Source organism: Fringilla coelebs (genome assembly GCF_963513975.1).
Source record: "Fringilla coelebs genome assembly, chromosome: 2".
NCBI classification, from domain to species: domain Eukaryota; kingdom Metazoa; phylum Chordata; class Aves; order Passeriformes; family Fringillidae; genus Fringilla; species Fringilla coelebs.
Window position 1 is genome coordinate 30,687,041 of NC_140029.1, and position 24,024 is coordinate 30,711,064.

Sequence of the window (24,024 nt, forward strand, 5' to 3'; positions counted from 1 at the left end):
GTGTCTTTTCTTTGCATAGAGAGCCTAGCATGAGTGCTGCATATTGTTAGCTGTAGTAGCTTCTATGATATTGTTAAGAGCAAATAATAATATGTGTCTGTTGCTTCTGATCAAAACATTCATTCTGGATTGAGTTACTCTTGTTTCAGATGTTTCAGCATATACTTATGGAGGCTCAAGATCAATGTATCTTCTGTATGAACTGTTTACTTCTTTTAAAAATTGATTCAGATGCAATTAATTTTTCTGGAAGTTAAGACTTTTTTCCTCCTCAGCACAGTAATTTTCTTGATGCTTATTATTATATCTGAGAGATGTATCAGCTAACAGTAGAGTATCTTCTATTATTAGCATTCAGTAACCAGATACTTCCTGAGTTTCCATGTAATTGGGAACAAAAATGCACAATTTTAAATTCCACTATAATATTACATGACTTGATTAGGAACTCTTTTCACATAATGCTTATCTACTTCTTCAAGAGAAAGCTTCAGGGATTTTGGATGAAAGGACAGATCTATCACTTAAAAGATGCTGGTGGTCCTTTTTAATATTGATTAACTCTTTGAAAGGGAGGACTCTGGTTTTGTTCCTTTCAGGAGTTTTTAAGCAAGTATGTCACTTCAGAAAGAGGATACCAGAGACAATATTTGGATAAATAATTATGAGAGATCTTTGTGTGTTTACAAGTGTACAAACAATTTTCACAGGAGGAATAAATCCAACTCATCTTATAATTTCTTATCTGAGTGAGCTATTAAGCAGCTTTGTAAAATAATGTATTCTTACTTGATTTGACATTTTATATTGGAGCTGAGCACTTCCTTGGACTTTTGGGGAGAATTACCTTTATTACTTGCCTTCCCCCTCAGCCCTCAGGCAAGACTGGGTGTGAGCCACTGTATTATTCATTGGTGATGCTGCTATGACTCTCTCTCTTATCAGGTACTACTGGTTAATAGGTACAGTGATGCACTTGGCTGCCTCAGATGTGAGCTCCCTTCATGACTCTCATTAAAATCTGGGCTACAGACCCAGAACCTGAAATATATAAAAATATTGGACAGAGTTCCTTTCTACAAATAAAACAAAAACAAAAAAAAAGCCCTGATGATTTGACAGCAAGTAGGCATTTCTCACAGAAGCAAAAAGGAATTCCACCTTCTTTGTCTGAGTGGCCCATGGGCCACCTCCTTTCCTCTCACGGGACTACTGAATCTTCACATCAGGTTACAGTCCTGCTTTTCTCATTGAAGCTTAATTAATGATGATTATATAATCCTCCCAAATGGAAAATCAAATCTCTTGTATTTGATTTAGTACAGCCAGTGACTCATGCAGGCGCTCTGCACAGCTTGCACTGCTGTCTCGCTGGTCAGCTGCTCTCGCTTGGGCACAGCCAATGCAATGGGGATTCACTCGTGTGCAGGCAGCTCATGTCACATCCCTGGTGCAGATACAGCTGCAGAAATGCTCTGCAGCAGGGTTTGCAGAGTACAGATTCCTCAGGACCGGTCCAAGTGTGCATGCTCTTGCTAACCCTGGCACTGGACTGTGTAGCTCCTCTAACCCACAGCTGTAGCTGACCCTAGGAGCTCCAGGGACAGTGATCTCCTGAAAGACTGAATACCTGCTGTGAACTGTGAGAGCTTTCCTGGGCAATTTCTGGGCCCTGTACATGCATGTCCCTGCCTCTTCTGGGATCAGCGAAGATGCCAGTGACTGCTCCCCTGTGGCAGTGACGTGGGTTCGATGCAGATTGTGTGTGATCTGGCTCCCTGACAGCAATTCTGGTGACAAGTCACCTTGGCAGATATCAGGTATTTGTCCTACTTCAGCATGAAAAAATGATCTTTGGCATCTAAGTACAATGGCCTTTAAAGCCTCAGAGCTCCCATAAAGTTAGGGAGAGAAGCTAAGCCCCTAACTGGCTTTCTAAGCTGCAATCCTTCAAATTAATCCATTCAAACCCATCCCTATATGATGTTCTCAGCCAGAAGTCAACAATGCGATTAAGGGAGAAGGTATGAGGGAGGAGGGAGGGGGACAAGGTGACTGGGAGACCTTGTCACATGCATGACCTCCTTGCCCCGAGCACCAACACTGTATGAGCAATGAACAATAATAAAATAAGCCTAAGGAGATGGTAATTGAAAAGAGGCTACAAAAAAGGCTATGTGGAAGTAGATTAAAGATAGTGACATTTCTGTTAAAGAGGGTGAAGCAGGACCTACCAGTTCTTAAAAACATCAGCAAAGGTTAAATGAGAAGGAATGGAGACAGATTTACTCCTGCTACAACTCTACATTAATGACAACAGAATAGTTAAGTATCCTGATAAGATGTAATCTGTCTAGGGATAAAAGAAGTTCCCTGGCCATAGAGGCTCTGGCATCCTTGTGGCAGGAACATACAGGCTGAGTGGGCTCAGAGTATGCTCAGCAAACCATTGGAAACAAAGATAGGAGTTTGCATTGGGTGGCTAAAAAGGAATGGCAGGATTTGTATTTAAGGAACATCCTGTATCAGTCTCCCATGTGTAAAAACATGCTCACACTTCCACTGCTGTGAAAAGCTACAGGGAAAAACATTCTTCAATACATTCATAAGGAATGTCTCCTGCTAATTAAGCCTAATTTGCAATTTCTGTCTTTCTCCCCCAGCTGACTCTTTTCTTATCTTTAGCTCAGAAACCTTCCTTCACAAACACCTCCAAAAAGCAGGCTTTGGGGCCAGCTGATCCTATGCATATGGGACAAATGCTGCCCTGAGTGATATGTCTCTCCCACCACTTTCTTTCTTGCCCACTTGACCTCACACCTGGAGGATGGATGACTGGAGAATGGGTATTTATTTAACAGGAGGAAAAGAGGGCAATTGCTGCCTGGCCCAAAGGATGACAGCCCTGAGGAGCATGGGCTGGGGGATGGTGCCTGGTAACAGAGGCCAAACAGAGGCAGGAACCCAGCCCACCCCTGCACCCACCAGATGCTTGAAGTTGTTTGTGCCACAAGTCCCCGTGCCAAAGCACAGGCACTTGTCCCCAGCCCTTGGGTGGCTTCCCCAAAGGGTGGAGCATTCCTATGGTGCTCACTAGAGCTGATTCTCCTGCGCCTTGCTCAGGGTGCAGCTGGCTGGTGCAAGGAGCCCAGTGGATCCAAGGACAGCCGCTTTGGAGACCTGCACCCTCCTCCGGCTGCTCACCCTCTAAGCCAAGGCTATCAGCTCCCAAGCAAACAGCTTGCTGCTGCTACATCTGAGTCCAGGGCACTTCTCTCCACCTTTGCTGGGAGGCAGCCATGGCAGTGACTCCCAGCCAAAGGGAAGTCGTGCTGGACATGCACTGGTGATGCATTTCCATCAGGCTCTGCACTGAACTGGTGAAACTATAGTCACATGGCAAGGGGGCCAGGAGGCACCATCTCACAGAGCCAGGTAAGGCTGCCCCTCCCTGTTAACCAGAGGGTCAGGCGGCAGCAGAGATGGGAAGAAAGTGAAAGAAAGAAAGTGAGAAAGACAAAATAAAGTGAAGATCTAGAAAAAGGTGGCACAAAGGGGGAAAAATTTGAAGAAGAAAGCACATGACTTGTTTGAAAGCTATTAAGATGGGGTCTCTAGAAAATGATTTGGTGTCTTCTGAAATCAATATGTTCCCATTTAGTTTCTATGCATTAAGCTAGAGAAGATAGCTGTAATGTAAGTTTTATCATTCTTCTGAGATAGCCACTGATAAAATAGCTGGGATGTGAAATCCTAATGGGTAATGGGGCAATATTAATGTCATGCCAAAATAAAGGGCTGAAAATCCTTGAAGAAAATGGATCAGAAATTCCCCTGGTAGAAATGTATCCTTATGAGTCAGCACCTGAAATCCGGTTTCTGCTCTAGAAAACAGAACAGCTTGGTGTGCACGTCTGTCAGGCAGGCGCATATCACTTCATTCAAACTAGAAAGCATACAGGCAGCTACATTTTTTTATACAAATAGAGCCTCAAATCAGATGGCACCAAACAAGAAATACATATCTCCATCCTGCACGTAGGTTTCTATTCTAGTCATGTGGAGCAAAAGCAGAAAGTTAAATGGGGACAGGGACATTTTTTTTTCACAGCGTGGCGTGCAGTTTTTGGAAAGCACGGTGGGGAATTTTTTTGCAGAGGATGACCTATTTGGAACAATACCAGCAACTTTGGAAATGCCACTCTGGAGTTCAGTCAGGCAAGTAACTAAAGCAAACTTGGGCAGGCAGGAGAAGGAAAGGAATAAAAGAGTATTTCATTTCTGACACTAATGGCCGTGCAGCAATCTGTTTGTTAGAGAATGGGCGAGGTGGAAATCTGCTCTTCACCCCTTGAAAGATGGTTTCCCTGGACTGACTGTGGTGCATTAGTGACTATGCTGACTGCATGTATTCCCTTTATTTTTGGAGAGTATTGAGTTCTGCAGTGATGGAGAGGAATGCAAAATGGCAGCTGGAGAGGGAGGTGGGTGGCAGTGTCCTCAGCCATTCTGATGAAACGTGGCACTGCTGCCTTTCCCCAAGATTTTGCAGAGAAGGGTAAGAAGACAGATTTGGCAGGTTATCAGTTCTGGCATGGAATTTGTGTTTAAAGTAAACCAGCAGATAAGGAAGCAAGATTATAATTTTGCTAATAGGTGGGGTCTTAGCACACAGTATCAGTGAGCACAAATAAACCCTCATCTAAACCTGTCATTATTTGCAAACTTACCCAGAGTCCAGGATCACTGCAAGTGAAGGGCAGTAACAAAAGCAACTAACACAATTTCACTCATCACATGTATTCATCCAGCTACTGCAACTCAGCCATGAGATCCGTGAGAAGCAAAATTTATCCCGTAATGTTAAAAATAGTTCTGTCAGTTAAAAGCCTGTCTTGTTCAATGGAGCAATACTTATATTTTATTTTACACAGCTAAAGGAACATTTATACAACAATTAAAGCTTACCATTGCTGTAAGACCGAAAATTTCCTACAAATTTTATGTATTCATATGTTGGAAATTCCTTTGGGTTCAAACTTCCTCTCAGAAGATGACAATAAAACTCTAGTTCATTGTCAGCTGGATTGTTAAAAGAAGAAGAAGAAGAAATAAATATACTATTTCAGCTAAAAACAACCAATGGTGTCTTCCAACCCCAATCTTGCAACTGGCAGCACAAGAGCAGCTTGTTACCACTCAGGACTCCTAAATACCAAGGTGCTATACATTGCAGGAGCAGAGCCTCTGCAAGAAGGCCTTGCAGGGATGCAGGTTGCTCAGCGCTGTGCCCAGGCACGCCTGCAGCTCGGGGCCAGCTTGCCCTTCTCTGACACCACCTCATCACAGGAGTTACACGGCCACAGCCTCGGTGCAGCAACAGAGAGAGCTGGGTTCTTCACTTACTGCTTTTTTCTATTTAGGCTCCTCATAACTCACAGCTGTTCTATATCTTGTGTTGGAAAACTATGCTTAATTACCTCAAAACATCTATTAAATTAACTTTGGCATATTAGCTATCAGCTGCAGGTTTTGTAGGATACAGTAGATTGGGCAGCTGTACATCTTACATTATTGTGTCTTTTTTGGTTTTCTGCATCTTACCTCCTAGAGTGAGTAAGGCTGAGGAAGTAAAAACCTTTCCAAGGAAATAAAATTTCAATTGGAAAAAAAAAAAGAAAATACCGTTTTAGAGGTATTTTTTTGACTGTAAGGCAAACCAAAGGTATATGCCACATTAGCTGATCTCTGAACAACATCTTACTTGAACAGGCTGAAATATCAATTAAGATGTGATTTGTCTCAGGCGAACTCTCAATTTCCATCAGCTAACCTATTTTCCTTAGCTGTCTCAAATGATATGATATTTAATAATTAACATAACTGCAAGCAGTCTTAGCCTAGTAAAATAAAGGCAAAGAGTTTCATTTAAAAATAGAACCAAAGGGTCATTCCAGGTGGCAAGATCTTTTTGAAAGGCTATGAACCTAATTTTTTTTACTGCACATCACATAAAAAACTCTTTCTGGGAGAAAATTTTTTATCCTGCCTGTGCTTTTTCATTTACTAGAGAAGATAAAATGAAACTTACTTTTTAAGTAATCGGATGAGGCAGAATCTGTCATAAGCATACAAGAAGATAACATCTTATAAATTTCTGAGTGTTCTTGTTCTGGGAGAAAGTTTAACAAATTCTGATCCAAGACATCACACTGCAAAGAGAAATAACTTCTGAGACAAACAGAAATATCACAACAAGAAACACTTGCAGAGATGCGCAACAAGATGTGATACAAAGCCTGTGGCATTTGACCGGAGCTTCCTCACTGATTTCCAGGTACTCTAAAACAGAGGGGGAACCTGTTGGACAAACTGAGTGGCCACTTCTCTGTGGGCTGGTCATCAGATTAAGTCTCAGCAATCAGCAATATTTAATGTTTCTCAGAGACCACGCGATGCAGCAGGTATGTCCACACAATTAAATGATGAGACCTGGGAGAGGGCTGGAAAAGGGTGTCTGGCTCCCCATACTGCTACTAAGCTCTTTGCACAGGCCTGTTGTGGATCATTGGAATTTGTTCTCTCCCTGACAGAGCGTGACCTGCAGGAGCAGTGAGGCTGAGAGTCAGCCAGGTCAGTCCCAGATCAAGCCCCTTCCCAAGAGAATCCCCTCAGCTCCTGGGAAATGCCCTTGGGGTGGCAGGTTTTGTTCCCCACTTCCTGCATCCTGGCAGGTGAGAGCAGGGAGAAGGGGACTTCCACGTCTGGATATGACTTTACAGCAGTTAGTCTCCTGGGAGGGGGACTTCACAGTGCCACCAACACAAGCCCTCCTCTGGCCAGCCATGAGCTGAATGTCCATGTGCCTCCAGCCCCATGATCAGCTGGCTTGAACCTGAAATCCATCCAACATCTAGGAACTGAGATTTGGGAATGGAAAGAGGAGATGGATTTGTGCAAAAGGCCATGGCTGGCTCAGAGTGGAGACAACAACGAGTCTGTCATGGGCTGCCAAGAGGAAGGTCTCCCTCTGCTCAGTGTGGTGACTAACCCAACAGAGTATATCTGAAAGGAAGCCTGAAATAAAGTGACCCTCCAATGGCATCGACTCACATCTGTCCCACTTGAGACTACCTCAGGCTGAGCTGGCACACTGACACAGCTTTGTGTGTCATCAGAGCAGCTTCTATCAGACTGTACAGTCATGCTGAAAACATGTAAGCTCTGTATGAGACTGGCAAGTTATTAACCATCATCTACTTGTGTAAGATTGTGCTTTGGTTTCCATCTGCTTTCTATTCATTCCTGTTTAGAGTGGTGAAACTCATGGAGCAGACTTTAAAAATCAAGAGTGCTATGCTTTATACGCACACCTTAACAAGAATACATTGCTTTAGATGATTCAGTTATAAGTATTATATACGCTCATTACTTGAATATGTTGTGAAGAGTACTCAAAAGTTATTTTTGTGGCTTTAGTTTATATCTTATTAATGTGAATCCTACTGATACAGTATGTGATAAAGTTTTTTATATATGTATAAATACTTACATACACACTTCTGTATACACATACTATACTTCACAAAATGTAGGACATTGTTTCATATAATTTTTTTTTGTGCATATGAAGAAAGAGAGCCTTTGACAGGAAACTGCACTGGTGAGCTTTGTTCAAGGCTTAGGTGCAATCTCAGAAATTTTTTTTTCCCTGTAAATGACAATTATGCCACCAGATTAATTAGTCTCCCATCTATTCTGTAGTAACTGAAGGAAAACTAAATGTAAGCCATCACCACTCCTCTAACTGAAATCTTTTGTCTCCATACTGTGACCAAACTCCAATTCCAAACTCTTGCCTCTTGCAGAGGATTGGCACACCTGTAAAACAGTGCACAGAACAGAACTTCTGGATCTTGTACACATCAAGACTTCAACTATGCTTTTGAATCAATATGTCAATCCAGAATACATTGCTAAGTCAAACAGAGAGGTGGAAGCAAATATTCCACTGTCTCACTGGAACAGTAGAAAATGCCAAGCAAGCTATTCATAGCTAATTCTGCACCATTCCCAAAGAGCAGACATCTGATGCCATGGCAAAAAGGTAGGTGTTGAAACAGATAAGCTCTGCAAAGGGATCTGGACACACTGGATCAAAGACCTGAGACCAACTGTATGAGGGTCAAACAAGGCAAAGCACCACATCCTGCCCTTGGGTCACAACAACCCCAGGCAGTGCTACAGGCTGGGGCAGAGAGGCTGGGAAGCTGCCCAGGGGAAAAGAACCTAGGGGTGCTGGTCCACATCAGCTGAACATGAGCCAGTGTGTGCCCAGGTAGCCAAGAAGGCCAATGGTGACCTGGCCTGGATCAGCCACAGTGTGACAGCAGGACCAGGCAGGGATTGTCCCCTGAACTGGGCACTGGTGAGGCTGCACCTCGAGTGCTGTGTCGAGTTCTGGACTGCTCAATTCATTTCACACTGAGGTGCTGGAGCGTGTTCAGAGAAGAACAACAGAGCTGGGGAAGGGTCTGTTGCACAGGTCTTACAAGGAGCAGCTGAGGGAGTTAGAATTGTTTAGCCTGGAGAAAAGGAGGCTCAGGGGAGACCGTATCACACTCTTAAAACTATCTGAAAAGAGGTTGTGGTGATGTGGGGTTGGTCTCTTCTCCCAGGCAACCAGTAACAGGACAAGGGGAAATAGACTCAAGCTGCACCAGGGGAGGCTCAGGCCGGACATATGAAAAATTTCTTCATGAAAGTGTGATTAAGCATGGGAAGAGGCTGCCCAGGAAAGTGGGCAGAATCACTATCCCTGGAAGGGTTCAAAAAATGAGTGGACATTGCACTTTGGTTTAGTGGGCATGTTGGTTGTAGGTCAAAGGTTGGACTTGATGATTTTGCAGGTCTTTTCTGACCTGATACTATTTACAAAATTTGACCATCAGTGATAAAAATGGATCAGTTAGAGGGGAATGGTTTGCAGCTCTGTCTAATTATTCTTGCAGTGAGCAGTTCTGTGCCTCTGGCTGAGACAGAATGCTGAATGAGATAGGCAAAGCAGACTATAGATAAACTACAGTGACTGTGGGCAGGCTTGTTAGATGAACTATGTTAATGCATAGTTATACTGCTAAGCCTGGAATCTACTCTGCATCTTCCAATCTATAGATCCTGCTAAGCAAAGCTTTGGAGTATTTACTCCTGAAAGCTAAGGCAGGCAAAGAACACCTTTGCCTACATGGATGCCAGTCTGTTCTAAATACAATACATCAAGTTCTGCAATAATGGGATGCATAGTTAAAATATTTCTGCAGTTTCAACAAAACAGCTGTATTCCAGAATGGAACTCCTTCCTCATAATTTCATTGCTTTTACTGCAGGATGGGGGTAGTGGTTAGGTGGAAAAATTCTTGCTGCAGGGAGAAAAAAAATCAGAGGATCTAAGCAAACATGGTGACTAGGAAAGGGATGGTGGAGGGCTGCAAATGAGACAAGTTTCTTTCCCATCAACACAAAAAATAAAGATGGCTATGCACTTGTGTGCTGGGATTTGGCCCCTGTATGAGCCTGTGTGTCCTGCACTGATTCTCACTGCTACCCTGTAACAGCAACACAGCATGATTAGCACACTGTAAGGTGCTATGCCCTGGAGTCTTCCATCCTGAGGTTTACCTTAAGCACCCAACACAGCAGAGCAGCTCCTTGAGTTTCACTGGGTAGCCTCTGAGGAGAAATATCAACCCTGCCAGGGACCCTCTGGAAAAGCAGGCAAGAAGGGACAGGGAGGACCCTTCTCAAGAGACTGCATATTCTTGGAGTCATAGTGTACCATCTGACTGGCAAATGCTATGAGTTGTGGTCAGATTTCAATGAGTTCACTTCAGAGTCATCCCTACCATGTGAGCTAGACCTCTTCATCTCAACTGACCCTACAAGTAGTCTCCAGACCTCATTAAAAAAAAAAGTTAGAATTACAACAGGGGAAATTTGTGTCTGAAAATTCTCCATGGAAGTATGGGAATCTGTGTTAAAGAGAACCGGATATATTTGTTCTCAGCACTAGAACTTTCATGATTTTAATGAAAGAAAATACATCAGTTTTCTTAACTGAGGAGCCCTCAGAGAGCCCGCTCTGCATTCTGCCCAGTTTTGCATTCCTTTCATTGTTCAAAGCAGAAGACTTTCAGAGTATTTTTTCTCTGTTGTCACAGAGGAGAAAGAATTGGTATTTTGTCCCTCAAACAGTGACTGAATTTAACTTACAAATAGGTCCTCGAGGTAAACAAAATAAGCCACATAGATTTTCCAGATTGCACTCTGATCAGGTTTAAAACTTAAAAAAAAACAGATGACAAGGGCAACAGAGGACTAAAATACCTAGTGTGCTCCTAGAAGCACCCTCAGCTGGGCCCCTGCCCATGGCCATAGTGATTTGCCAACCTGGCTCAGGCAGAAGCCTTTATTCCTTGCTCACTTATGGCCTCTGGGATGCTTCCTCTGCAGGTGTGGGCTGGTGGGGCCATTGTTAACCATTACCATTCCAGTAGCTCCAGGAAGGTCTGCTCCACCTGCAGCCCGGTCAGGCTGGTCCCTGACTTGGACTGTCATGTGCTGCTTCTATGCAAACAAAAAGTAATGTCCATCTTTTTCCTCATTTTGGGCTGGATACCATGTCAGGTTATCACACAAAGCATGTCTTTGGAAGAGAAAACCAATTTAGTTTCTGATGGTGCAACTCAGGAATTGTAAACCTGAATCTATCCATGTTCAGTCAGGGCTTCAGACTTCAGGCACAGGGTCTGAAATGTGTTTTCCTGAAGAGGAATACTTTCCCTCCACAGATCCATCATGTCCACTAAGAATCAGTATTTGAAAGGGATACCAATGAAACCTCCAAATGATGAAAAAGAAGGAAATTTCATGGAAATCAGTAAGTGTATGAAAACCCCATAGCCTGTGTGTAGGACGGAGCTCTCCCTACCCTTGAAGTGAGGCAAATGCCAGAAAATAGTCAAGTACTGGTCTTCTGAACTGTTAAGGATGAAAGAAAACTGAAAGAGATAGACTCAGTTCAATCTGTTGTTGCATAGCAATATTTTTGCATTTACCAGGAGCTGCTCTTTCATCAAGTTCCCTTTGTCTCAGAAGAAAATAATTTTTGTGCTTATTCCAGCAAGGTAATGTCGTGAAATACATTTGTCTGGGTGGAAAACATAACACATATTTGGTGAAAAACTAAATGAGAGAAAGAGAATTGTAATTTTCTTAAGAACATGGCAGGGGGTAGTACAATAATGATTTGGCAGCTAATTTTTTCTCCCGGGCATGTATTTATTTGAGACCAGGGTACTAAAAATGAGTGTGAGGATTAATCCATAATTATTGTGCCATTTCTCCTAGAGCAGCCTTAGCAACAGGAGCAGGGTTTGGAGCAGTCCCTCTCCCCTGCTCCTCCAGCCCAAGCCAAAGCACAGGAGTGTCTCCTGGAGCAGCACACAGACAAAAGGAGCTGAATGTGCCGAGCATCGGCTGCACTGGTGCAGGGCTGCACCCAGCATCGGCTCCACCAGCAGCTCCTGGGAGCAGTGTGCTCCCCCTGGGAAGGCACAGGGGAGCTGCAGGGAGAGCTGTCAGCAGCCTCCAGCTAACCCCAAATTCAATGGGGCTTTTGTCCTTTACCTCCCTGGGAGCAGAATAAGGCCCTTAACAAGCTCCTCACTGGGCTGCCAGCAGCACTGGTGCTATTCTCTGCTAGCTTAGAAATCAGAGATGGAAAAGATCAGCCAGGTCACCCTGTCCCTCCCCTGGCCAGACTATTCCTGCAGAGCTTTTTCCATTCAAGCTGAAGTGCCTCATAGCAACAAAAACCTGAAGGATATGAATCAGACAGAGAGAGAATGCAGAGCTGAGCAACAGCAGCAGCCAGCATAATGCAGGGACAAACTCCCTCACCACATTTTTAGGAAAACACCACCCCCAGCACTGTTTTACACTGCTCCTACAAGAGCAGTGCCCAATTCTACAATGTGTAGTAGAAAAGGCAATGCCAGAATTACTCACCGGTAAATGCCCTAGAAGAGGTGTGATGCTGTCAGACACATAGATGATGCTTCCACCTGTGGTCACTGCTATAATGAAGCCATCTAATGCCTAAGGAAAACAGACAAGTGGAGAGTGCTTTAATAGGAATGAGTGGTGTAAACAGGACATCTCATCATGTATTGATCAAAACAGTTTGACTTTGGCACCATATTGTTATCGAGTTGTAGGAATGTTATCTCAAGTTGCAGAACAGTAATTCTCTGATTTTACAGTCTGATTTAACTTTTACAAGACTCTTTGTAGTCTAGTAAAACCTACTATTGAAGCAACAAAGGGCTCACAGGAACATTTCATGTCTCAGTTTTTAAATTAATCACACATTTTAATAATGCAAAATGACTAAGACTGGATCCCTTGGAAGTTATTAAAATGAACATTTGAGCTCTGTGTAAATATCAAAGGACGATGAAAGGATGCAGTCCTATCTCAAAATGGTACTTCTCTGCAAACCCCATAAATCTCAGTTTGTATTAATGTAACATTGTATATTACTGGGCTTTCATGTAAGTAAAAGCAATGCAAATGATCAAATAATCCTTAGCCTGAGTTTTAATTGAGTGATTTATTTTAAAGGTCATGGTATTAGATTACTCATTCCAAGACAAATTCACCCTTCTGCAGAGTTTCTTCCTCACTTTGGTCCCATCTTGTGGTAAGGCCCTCCACTCCTAGGACTGAAGGGAAATGTCAGCCTTACCCCACCCTCTGCACAGGAGAAATTTCACCTTCAAAATGAGTCTCTTCTTTAGCTTGAGCTGCCAAGTTTTGAGCTAAGTTTTGCTCAAAATTAAACCTAGGTGGATTTTGAGATCTAAGGCAAGATTAACTTAAGTTTTTGGGGGATTCTCTTCAGAGGGAACTAAAGCTAGATGATCTTCAGATCACTGTAAGAAGAACATCTCAAAAAATTAAGACACAACAGTAGGTGCTCAGATAATGCATTAAAACTATCCCATGGTCATTAGGGAGTGACTGGTGAGGCTCCCAACCCTTCAAGCGGAGCAAGTCCGAATCCTTCCTGATGTTCTGGAGTCAGTTTTGCCAGCAGTATTTGAGCAGCAAAGGCACTGCAAGCACTACTGAACAGAGCAGTGTTTGACAATGCTCCAGTGGCCATACCTGCTCAGGAGACAGGTGTACTGCAAACAGCCTGACCAGAGAGCCACGGCGTTACAAAATCATACCACAAATCCAGGCCTGCCTCCAAGCCACACTTGCAGTTGATCTTGTAAGACCCAGCACATCCTTCCCCCCCTACTGACTTCAATAAGGGAAAGAATTCTGAGAACACTGGAAAATGCTAATTGTTTAAAAAAAAAAAAAAAAAAGGAAAACACAAAGCCTTGAATAAAGACACAAACATATGTTCCTTTTTCCAGAGAATGCTGAGCACCCACAACTATTTAAGTCAATGGGAATCTGCTGGTGCTTCAATCCTTTGAAAAGCAAGTCAACAACTTATACCCCAGTAGAAGAGTGAGTGTTTAGCATCTCTGAAAACCCTCCAGCTGCTATAGTTAGTTTGATTTTGTTAATCTAGGTGCAGAGAATATGTTTTTCTTTAGTGCAGTACATTCAAGCTGTTTTCTAAAAAAGCATGATAGCTGTTAACCCATAGAAGAGAGCAGTGGTTTTACAAGGCAGTTAGATTGTGCACGTTACTATGGTGAAGACTGTTAGTTTTTAAAAAATCAAGTCTTTATTTCATATCCTGTTGTATCTAATGCAAATTACACACAGTGACTCATATCAGAACCTTGTGGTAAAATCAAGTTAATGTGTGCATATATAACTCTGCTTTTATTTACTTGCAACTGGACATTCCAACATTAAGAGAGCATGTTCATCTTCAAAGGTTTTACTATTGCATCAGTCCTAGACAGACAAACAGAGCCTCATGGCCACTGTAATTTGGTGACAGCCTTTTCAATGTGGTAAGAAAAGGCCATTTTCAGGAAAGCTGATATATTACTGCAGTCAATTATGCCTTGAGTCTTTTGAATTAGTGCTCAGAAAAAACCCTACCCATCTTTTAATAACAGGATGGGAAAAACTTCAAGCAGTCATGTCCAAATGCTAATAAAATAAGATTAGTAGAAAGGCAAAATAGCAGGGAATGATGAACATCTGTCACAACAGGACATCCCAATACCCAATGTTATCTTGAAGGGCATGGAAAATCACAGTAGCAAGGAGGTGATTTATAAGCTGGGAAACCAAAAGTGATTGTTTTAATCTAAAATTGTGCAACATACAAGTAGAATCAACAAAGACCCAACCTGTCAAAACAACAGTCAATTTACTGCTATCTGAGGGGCATATTTCAGTGCGGACTGAAGGAGTTATGTGTGTTAAGTTCCTGTGCACAGAGATGGAAATGGGCGGTTGTCAGAGCAATGGGAGCAAAGTGTCTCATAAAACTAGTCCAGGGGAGTCTCATCACAACAAATTGCAATGGCCAAAGGACTGCCAGCTTCTGGGAGCCAGCAACGTGCTCCTGCTTTATGCCACTCCTTGGTGGTGAAGTTGTTCCCCAACATCCTTCCCTGCCCACCACTAGAGCCTGGATCATGTGCCATGTTCACATCATTTGTGGGAGAAGAAGCTTGTTCTCAAAGGACACTGTGGGGCTATGCAACATCTGTGTGTTCAGTACAGGAGAAGACCCTGCCTAAAGGCAGTTCTAGCTATTACTGAGAGAGAAAAATGCATTCTAGCAACTCATTTGCTTTTCATTTTGAACCTACATAAATACAATTGCATCGCCTCCCTTCAAATCCCAGCTAGCATTAAAAGAACCTATGCCATAATTGAAAAGCTATGACTGCAAAGTGCTAGAATAAGAAGAAATATAAGAAACTATAAGAAATATAGTTTGATAAGGGCCCTGAAAATCAGAGTGAAAGTACCAACTGCATCAAGCCAAGAGGAGCTGTCAGGCTTTATCTGCTTGTTCAGCACCTAGCACTAGAGGGACGCGACACCACTGCGTTTCAGGTGCTAATCTTGCATAAATATTAGATGCTAACAATGCCTTCCAAGAACAGGAGAAAAACAGCCATGTGCCCTTTACCTCACCTCTGTTTGTAAAAAAAACCAAAAAAATCCTGTGATTTGAACCTTTGCCCTGAGCTGCTTTTCTTGGGAACTGCTGCACAGTTCTGCAGGCTGCAGCAGTCCCGGGCCATTGGTACTGCTGAGAGGAAAGAGCAACAGGTGACAGCTCTGCTTGATAGTCAAATACAGCAGCTCCCAAAACCTCCTCTTTTGGAACTGCAGATGACAGTTTGTTCTAAATGCATGGGCATTTCCATGAGTGCTAGACAAAACTGGGAAAGGTGTATGTGCATGTTTACCTCCAACATCAGCTGGGTGAATTCTTCATTGCTGAGAAATGAAGGCTTCCAGTCCTGCTGAATTTCAGAAATCTCCGTCTGCGCTGAGACTTCTAGACAAATAGAATATTTACATCTTTAAAATTCTAATTAACTTCTGTCTTGAAATATTACATATGAGTCACTATGAAAAGAAAGAAATAACCTTTGTATTCAAAAATTGCAGTTTTCAAGCCTGAAATGCTTTCCACATTTTTTACTCAAGTCAGCTTGTACTGACTTCAGAGGGAGCTTGTATTCACAAGGCCATTGGACTCAAGCAGCATTACTGGGGTATTGATCAAAAGATAAAACCACTTTGCATGAAATTAAAATCAAGGCAAGGATTAGCATGTGTCCAATTGCTATTTACAATTTACAGCTTCAAAATCAGGATGCTGGAGAGGCTGCAGCCTAAAGCTTCTGTGCCAAACAGAAGAGCAAGAAAGCTCCTTCAGAGGAGCCCCAAAGGGCTGTGACCCCAAACTGCAGAGCTATTGCTCTGTTTTCCAAAAGGAGAGCAAATCACAAGCATTTGCAGCAGCTTTACATCAGTGCTAATGCCACCACCCTCTCCCTACCTTCAGCCACATGGTGCAGAGCAGCCTAGGTGAAGGAATGGAGCACCAGCATCTCATTCCAAATCCTGTCAGGAGGGCAGGGTCCCCTGTGCTGCCAGCACATAAGGCCCCAGGAGGAGATCTGCCCCACTGTTGTCCTATCCTGACCCCATGGCAGAGGGCTTGCTCCTGGAGGGCTTTCCATGGAGGAGTGCAGACACACCAGGATAACAACTCACAGACTGCACTGAAACTGGGGACTGTATTGGATAGCTGGTAACACTGTTTGCCTTTGAAAAAGTCACTTATGTTAGCTCTGAGTCAAACAGGATTCTGGGGGACAGCTCTAATTTTCAGAAACTTGACCTGGTTTATAGTTTGCTGCTCACTGTGCTTCTCTAGGAGGGCTCCCTCACTCAGGTCTAGTAGTGAGGGGATGGCGAGCACAGAACCTTCTCTTTTCAGCACCTCCTGTTGATTAGCACTTTAATTAATCCTGTTGATTAACACTTCCAGAGCATGTAACACTCAATGCTCTGTATTCAGAGCACATAGGCAAACTGGCCAGAGAAACACAAACGGAAAAATGATACTAAAGACAGTAAATTTCTACAAGTGCCAGTGCATTTTGTCACCAAGAAAGAAATCAAATCCTCTGTTCAGGCTGTATTAGTGCAGATGCAGGCATTTGCTTCTACCAGCTCACTTGAGTTGCTTTCTGCACTATTGGGGGCTGTCACAGGCAGCATGGCAACTCTCCACAACCCCCCTGTGGTTTTACACACAGGTTTGAAAAGCAGACTAAGGAAAAAGAGTCCATCAGATATTTAATGTAGTTTCAGAATATAGGATACTTTCAGCAGATCAGTAGCTTGGAAAAGCCAATGTACATGAAATGGTGGGCATTGGGAGAATTACTTGAGATTTGGGAGATTCTGTGGATTATAATGAAGGAGGCTGTTTATGAAGGAAAAAATCTGAAAATTTGCCTTCTCCTCTGTTATGACTAAAATCTTGGTTTAGCCTACCAAACAGAAGGGGAACATGACTCAATAAACCAGATCCAAAGTATGCTGAGGATAATCAACACTTTTAAATGCTGATGCTTTGTATTATATTCTGTGACTACTAATCTGCTTTAAAAATAGATAACATTTGCTTTTTTTAGCAAGTGCACAAGCCCCAGTCACATTTTGACCCAATTGCTGTGGAAAGATTTGTGACTGTTAGCTTTCCTTCATCTAGTCGTTTTTCAAGGAAAAGCACCTTTTGGAGTAAATTATTTGGACCTTCAGCTACACTTATGCACTTATTTCAAATCTTGGGTGATTGTTCTTTGCTCAGCTTTATAATTGAGCATATTCACATCTTCCTGTACCTTGGGCAGCTAAAAAAAAAAAAAGGTGAGTTATTACTATAATTTTTTTAAAAGTGTACATAACTATTAAACCTTGAGACGTCTTGGTCATCCCCTCCTGTACAAACCATAACAGTTGCACTCATTGGTCTTAAATGTCTTTTCCAACCTAAACAAATATAGGATTCTATCTTGTCGGTGGTAAAAATTCATTTAAGGAGAAGCTGCACTCTAATGCCAGAACTGTTATACTTATTTCCTCAGTAAGACTGACATCTGTGACTCCATTCTGTTTCAAGTAATGATATAAGAGTTTTAATGGTCTTTCCAGGAAGGAGGTGTTGGATGAGCCAAGGTAAGCTAGGCAATGTAGTTCACCATCTTGTGAGACCCCTGCTTTCTGGGACCGGGGGCATTCCCCACAGTCACCCACTGAAGCCTCTTCCTCATAGGGGCAGAGTAGGAGAGCCCCATTTTGAATCAGTACCCTGATTTATAAGGGAGGAGCACTTCAGTTGACCACTACTGGTGGATGCCAAAGCATCAGGAAGGCCATAGTGCACATTCCCCACTCTGAGTACAAACTAGACCAAAGAGACTAGATCAGCAAGGTCAGAAATCTCCTCTGCCCTCTGTGAAGGTACATTTCTAAGGGACTTAACTGTCACTGGTGCAAGCATTTTAAAAATGAACTCCCAGCTTTCTGGTGCTCACCTTGACTACTGGAACTGGATGCTGTGCACATGTGATGTAGCTTATGCAAACTGGGTGAAGCATGTCAACTATCTGTGGATGCAATTTGCTGAGGCCAGCTTCAAAAAAGGAGGCACTTTCTGGTCTGAGTTTTCTACTCAGTGTGGAAAATTGAGTCCTACACAGTCCACTGAGGAGTTGGGGTGCTGAACAGATTGCTTCCCTGCATTTTTTCTGCAGAGAAACTGGGGCGAATACTTTGTTCTTCTGCTCAGAATATTGCAAATTTCAAGTAATGGAATCTTCCCTCTGATCCCAAATCTCTCTTGTTCAAAGCATCTGTCTTCTTCATGAGTGCTGCAGGGCATGCATGCAGCTGCCGTCTTTCCCTCAGCTGCTGCCATTTGCCCCCTTCTCTAGCAGGTTGAGAGCCGTCTTCAAATGAAGAGCAAACAAGGAGATGGATTTGGGCAGCACAGTGTCTGCAAATGATCTTTTTTGATGATGTTGGAAAAAACCTCAAATACCTTATGTTGGCACTTTTAGGTCCCTCGAGCCACTCTGATAATCACTGAAGGAAACAGGATATTATAGTAACTGTCTGGCAAGTGCATGAAGAGCTGCACTAAATCTTACCATTGTGTTTCTGCAGAAAGCCGATGACTTTTTCCAGCACAGTGGTTTTGTCCATTTTGCGAGTGTTGCCTGGAAGCATGGAGCTGAGCTCTTTGATGAGAACATTGAACTGATCGCGCCTCTTCTTCTCAGACTTGTTACGCGAAGCCCTGTAGACAGGGGAAAAGAAACAAAGGATGAGCAGAGCAAGAAGGGAAATGATCATGTACCTGCTCTTTGCAATGTATCTACATAAAATTAGCTTGCTGAACGTGTCAGTGTGTGAAGATTGACACTGGACTCCAGCAAAGCTGCAGAAGCAAGAAAGAGGCAATAGTTCCCACCTCCTGCCTCCTGCTCTTGTCTTTGAGCCACCTTTAATGCCCAGTGGGGAGATGGAGGCTCTGCTCACTCCTCTGTGCTGCCTCTGGACACTCTGAGCTTATCAGGGAAGCATTGAGCTTGTAGTTGAAGGAGCTCTGTCCATCTCCCAGACATATGTAGGATCTTAAAAATTCATGCAGTCTCTGGGGAGGCACTCAGAGTGAGAAGAAATAGGAATACTGTGACAACAGAAAAATTGTCCATAAAGAAGAGACTGGATCATACCCATCTGTGCAGTGTTAACAGAATAGAGGGACCCCAGTCCTGCAGCTGTTGCACAGGAGCTGGACTGATCTAGAAGGACCTGCCCACTTTAGTCACAGGTGCTCTGCCTACCTGCAGGCTGGCAGAGAAGAATCAGGATATTGTCTTCCAGTCATTAAGATCAGAGACCTGAGTAGAAGTTGCTGCAGCTCCCATCTGGTTAGTACGCCACTTTGTTCAGCCTCCTTTCCAAGGTCACAATGACATGCAGGAGAGAGGGTATCAGCATGGATTGTCTGAGGCTGGGATGCATTGCCAGACTTGGGGTCTTGGAATTGCCAGCAGTGCTTGCCCTTAATCTGTGTGCCACTGGGAAAATCAGTGTCAGTGCCCTAATCTCTAGGTTTAAAACAAAGACTTGACAGCTTTCTTCACCAGTCTTGTCTGTTTAGATTGCAGATTCCTGAGAGAGAGCCTGCTTCTGCTGCTGTGTTTCAAGAGCTCAAAGGAAGAAAGGATCTGATTTCATTTGGGGTGTTTTGGCACCATCATAATACTGTCATTAAGGCTGCTGATAATCTTTTCAGCATGCGCACTTTGGTTTTTTTTTTAACCCTATGCCAATCTGTACACACGCATTTTCTGACTTGTTCTCATGAATACCACAACAGTTTGACTCAGAGGTTACCACCTGGACTTCTGTATGGAAGTGGAAATAGAAACAAGTATAGCCCAGTAGGTTTGTTTGTTCTTCTGAGAGGTCCTCAAGCAGATGAGATTTGCCTTGTCGATTACGCAAAGACTGAAAAATCTGGTTACATGTAGATGGAAAAGAAAAGCCAAGAGGCCAGTTCTCACTCTGACTTTCTCAGTCCCAGCTAACTCTGCTGGGCCTCAAAGCAGCTCTGGATACACACTGCTGAAAATCAGAGCAGAATTTAGCCCAGCATCTACATGGTCCCCTGCGAGGACCAGGATAGCAATAAACATTTTCAGCAGAGAAATTACTACAGAGGCTTCTAGATGTTACTACTGACAGAAGGGTAATTTTTGTTTGTCTTGCTCTCAACCCTGAACACACTTGGAGATACACTGGATAGAAGCCAATGCTTGATTATTTTACAGCTTTGAACACAAGAGATTGGGTGGATACTGCCTGACTGATTTCAGCTTGCTCTTATTACGCTGCAAAAGGCTGTCAGAACAAGATGTGAAAAGCTCCAGCCTTATCCTATTCTCTACAGTTCAGGGCAACATTAAGAATATCAACATTTTACTTCCTCATAATTCAATCCTCAGTTCATTTTAAGATTAAAGAGTCCAGATTTCCCTGAAAATAATCTAAACCCCAAGCTGTCAATAGGGAATGTGTTGCTTAAAAAAAAAAAAAAGAAAAAAAAAGAAGAAAAGAAAAAAGCCTTGACAGAAATATGAAGAATCTATTTTTAACACTTGACATTTTATTCACAAAGGAAATATAAAACTCCTCTAGTGGAAATAACTCTACCAAGATATGAATTGATGATCACAGTTAAGTTTTGAAAAGGAAAAAAAAATGAGAAAAGATTGGAAAAAATTATAAAAACTATCCCTGCACAGTTGAAAATACTTTGTTTAGTACAGTTATAAATGCATGAAGTAACAGAGTTTTTGTCACTTCCCTTTGAAGATTATTTTCTAGCCTTGCTTACTTCACTGCTAGGGCATACAATTACAGTAAGCCCAAACAACCTCTGTCTTAATTCCATACTACTTGTCCCAGTTCTCCTCCCTCCTTGCTACTCCACAAAGATTACAGCATATTCAAGGAGAAGGAGGATAGACAATATGAATAAAATCAGGATTTTTAGTGAATACAGCAAAAAGCAATACAGAACAGCCTGAATTCAGAATGATCAAAATGAACAATTTAACAGCCATTTTTATTCACTTACATATATGCTGCTTGTTGTCTTAGATACTGACTGAACAGTAGATGCACATTTTGCTAATTTACAATGAAATATGACTTTACACTAAATTTCAGATTTCTTTTGGCTGTCCAGTGGAGTGTGTTATATATGCATCAATGCAAGTAACTGTACCACATACCTTCATTCAGATTCTTAAATTTACATTTTATTTCAGTGGAAAATGGCAGGTAGTAGTCTTCATGATTAAGCACTTTCTCATGGTTCACTTCAAGCTGGTTTTAGTTGGAATTTGGAATTCAATTGAATTGTAAAAAAAGTATTTTAAAATTATATAGTATTAAAGTAAACTGAAAGAAGAGCAAATAGAGAAAAAAGTGCACAAAGCACACCTTTTGTTTAAAAATAATAAATATCTAAAACCAAAATAAACCTCATTTAGCCTCAAAAAACTGAAAAGGAAACTATGGCTTCTGACCTGAGAAGATCAGAAAACCTCACATAGGTCTTCAATACTCCCAACTGTGGTGCCATCATGCCCACATTTTAGTCCTTAGGTTGTTGCAGTGAAGTTGTGCCTTAGAGAGTCAGGTGCTGCAGAAAAGGGCTCAATTTAACCAGTGTTCTTCCTGATCTTGGCCAAATATTAAACACTTGGGTGTTAAACCCTCTCACAAGGGTGAGAGTGCAAGTTCCTCTTCTCAGGAGAGGACGGATCCTTTTTTCATGTCTGTGTAATACAACCTGAAAGCGCCTAAAAACTGCAGCAGATGTACATGCTGTGGATGTGTATCTCTACACACACCTAACCTGAGAAACTCACCTCCTGGCTTGAGACCATCCCAAAAACTTAGGCCCAGAAATCTTCAGTCTCACCTACTTTTAACCAAGAAAATAACAGGAGAGAACAATTTCCCGAGCTTTTTAATCTCTTCTGGTATTTCTCAGCCCTGCAGGACCCAGTCCTCATATCAAATAGAAGGAAAAAAAAAGGCGTTTTCCATGTGGTACAAGACAGGTGAGAGTCCTCAGTTTACAAGACACAGCAGCAAAACATTAATAATATAGCTTCTCCTAAGTTTGACTCTCTCTGGAAGAAAACCTGTAACTTTTAAATGAATCTGAGCCGTTTCAGTATAATGTATTGACTTTAGAGCTTCATGAAGCATCTCATGGTTTCAAGCTCCATTTCAACTTTAGCTTTATTTCTAAAAATCAACATGAACTTAAATTACAATCTGAAGAAGCAGTTTCCTTTTCTAATTTTGAAAGTTATAACTTTTTTATGCACCCTGATAGAGGCCTGCCCCAGGGTACGACAAAAATTTCTTCTGGGAACAAACGGCATGAAAACCATAGCAGATGGTGATGACAATTGCCGATAGCGAGGATACATGTTATCCTATTTTTTTACATATATGCATTCATTTAATGAATTTTTCTTTTACTAAACAATTAGCACACAAATATCTTGAAGATAATCAGGCCTTTAGCAGGTGAAGCAGTGCTGCAAGGTGGGCTCCTTTCTGCACCCTCCAAAAGGAAGCAAAGGGGAACAGCTGAGCCTGGCTGCAGCCTGTGCTGACCTATATTGGTGAAACAAAGCTGCGGGGAGGGAAAGAAGCAGAGAAGGAATCAAAAGAGATGAAACTGGATCAACTGCTTGTGCCTGGACTGGAAATACTCTCATTAGAAGGAACCAAGGGGAAAAATGTGGGCAACCTCTGTCTCTCTCTAAAGTAATTAAACTGCGGGCTGAGGCATTGATAACCTCGAATGCTTCCAAACTGCTTTTCTGCAGATGCTGGTCAGCTCTGACAGTTACTAAGAGTTTCATAGCCACAGGTCTTCTGCCTTGAAACACACCTTTTCTCTCCCAACAAAGGGTTCACAGTGAATTCCCACCAACTGGGACTCAGTGGAGTACAGACTGTATGTGAATATAGGTTTGTGCCAGTTTAAGGCTGACTTTTCCTGGTCTTTCTCTGCTCCAAAGGTAACTTCTGGGTGTTTTCATTGCTGAGAGATAGGCATTGATGAATAAATGAATAAATGACCATTCTAATAGGGAAAAAAACCCCTCTTTTCCTGTTCTTTTTCTTTGAAAAAGAAATTTAAAGAAAAAAGAAAACCACAACATTTTTGTACACTCTGGAAGCTCAGATGATGTATTATAGTGGCAGAAGAATGTTGCTGGTGCTTCAGTTCTGATGTTCTGCAGTCATGTGAAGAAAATGATCAATGCCTTGGCTTTTTTAACATTTTCCACAGGAAACACTGCTAAGTTATTTTCTTCTTACAGTGCAGCCAGGAGTAGGAGTCTGTGAGATGGCAGTTTTTCAAGTTGTGTTTGACTGTATTTTACTCTCTTGCTCTTTGATTAATTGATTATGGATAAAACAGCTTCTGCAGCAACAAACAGTATCAAGCTCATCACAGAGAGTTATAAAAGAAAAGATACTCACCTCTTTGCCCTGTCTTTCTCATCTTCATCCATTAGATTGTCTAAGCAGTTTTTTCTGTTGAAGGAATGCAAGAATCAGTATGAATTGTCATTTTTTTAGCTCTATTTGCAGGTTAATCTCACAGTCACTCTATTTCAATTTAATAAAGTGATGATATCCAGGTCAGATAAATGTGTCAGCAGTGCTCTATGCCACAGCCCTTGATTTTAGGAAATACCCATTGTGGGTAATGTTATTCCTGAGCATTAAGCTAGCCTTAGGGTCTCTAGCCAGGGATCAAGGCTCCCAGGCACCACATGGTGCATCAGCACAGTGCAAAAACAGCCCCTTCTTGGGGATTTTTTTGTGTGGCGG

General features: G+C 42.3%; 1 protein-coding gene across 1 annotated transcript in view; it reads right to left on the reverse strand.

Annotated features, from left to right (window-relative positions):
* NPAS2 (neuronal PAS domain protein 2) overlaps positions 1 to 23,717 on the reverse strand; it is a 52,513-nt gene extending 28,796 nt beyond the window's left edge. The window contains exons 1-6 of the mRNA XM_084227237.1: positions 23,671 to 23,717; positions 18,729 to 18,877; positions 15,465 to 15,556; positions 12,067 to 12,156; positions 6,092 to 6,212; positions 4,969 to 5,082 (exon numbers count right to left, since the gene is read on the reverse strand). Of these exons, the coding sequence (XP_084083363.1) occupies positions 4,969 to 5,082; positions 6,092 to 6,212; positions 12,067 to 12,156; positions 15,465 to 15,556; positions 18,729 to 18,877; positions 23,671 to 23,702 (598 nt within the window). The 5' untranslated portion in view covers positions 23,703 to 23,717. The remainder of the gene's footprint in view (positions 1 to 4,968; positions 5,083 to 6,091; positions 6,213 to 12,066; positions 12,157 to 15,464; positions 15,557 to 18,728; positions 18,878 to 23,670) is intronic.
* Positions 23,718 to 24,024: the final 307 nt, after the last annotated feature.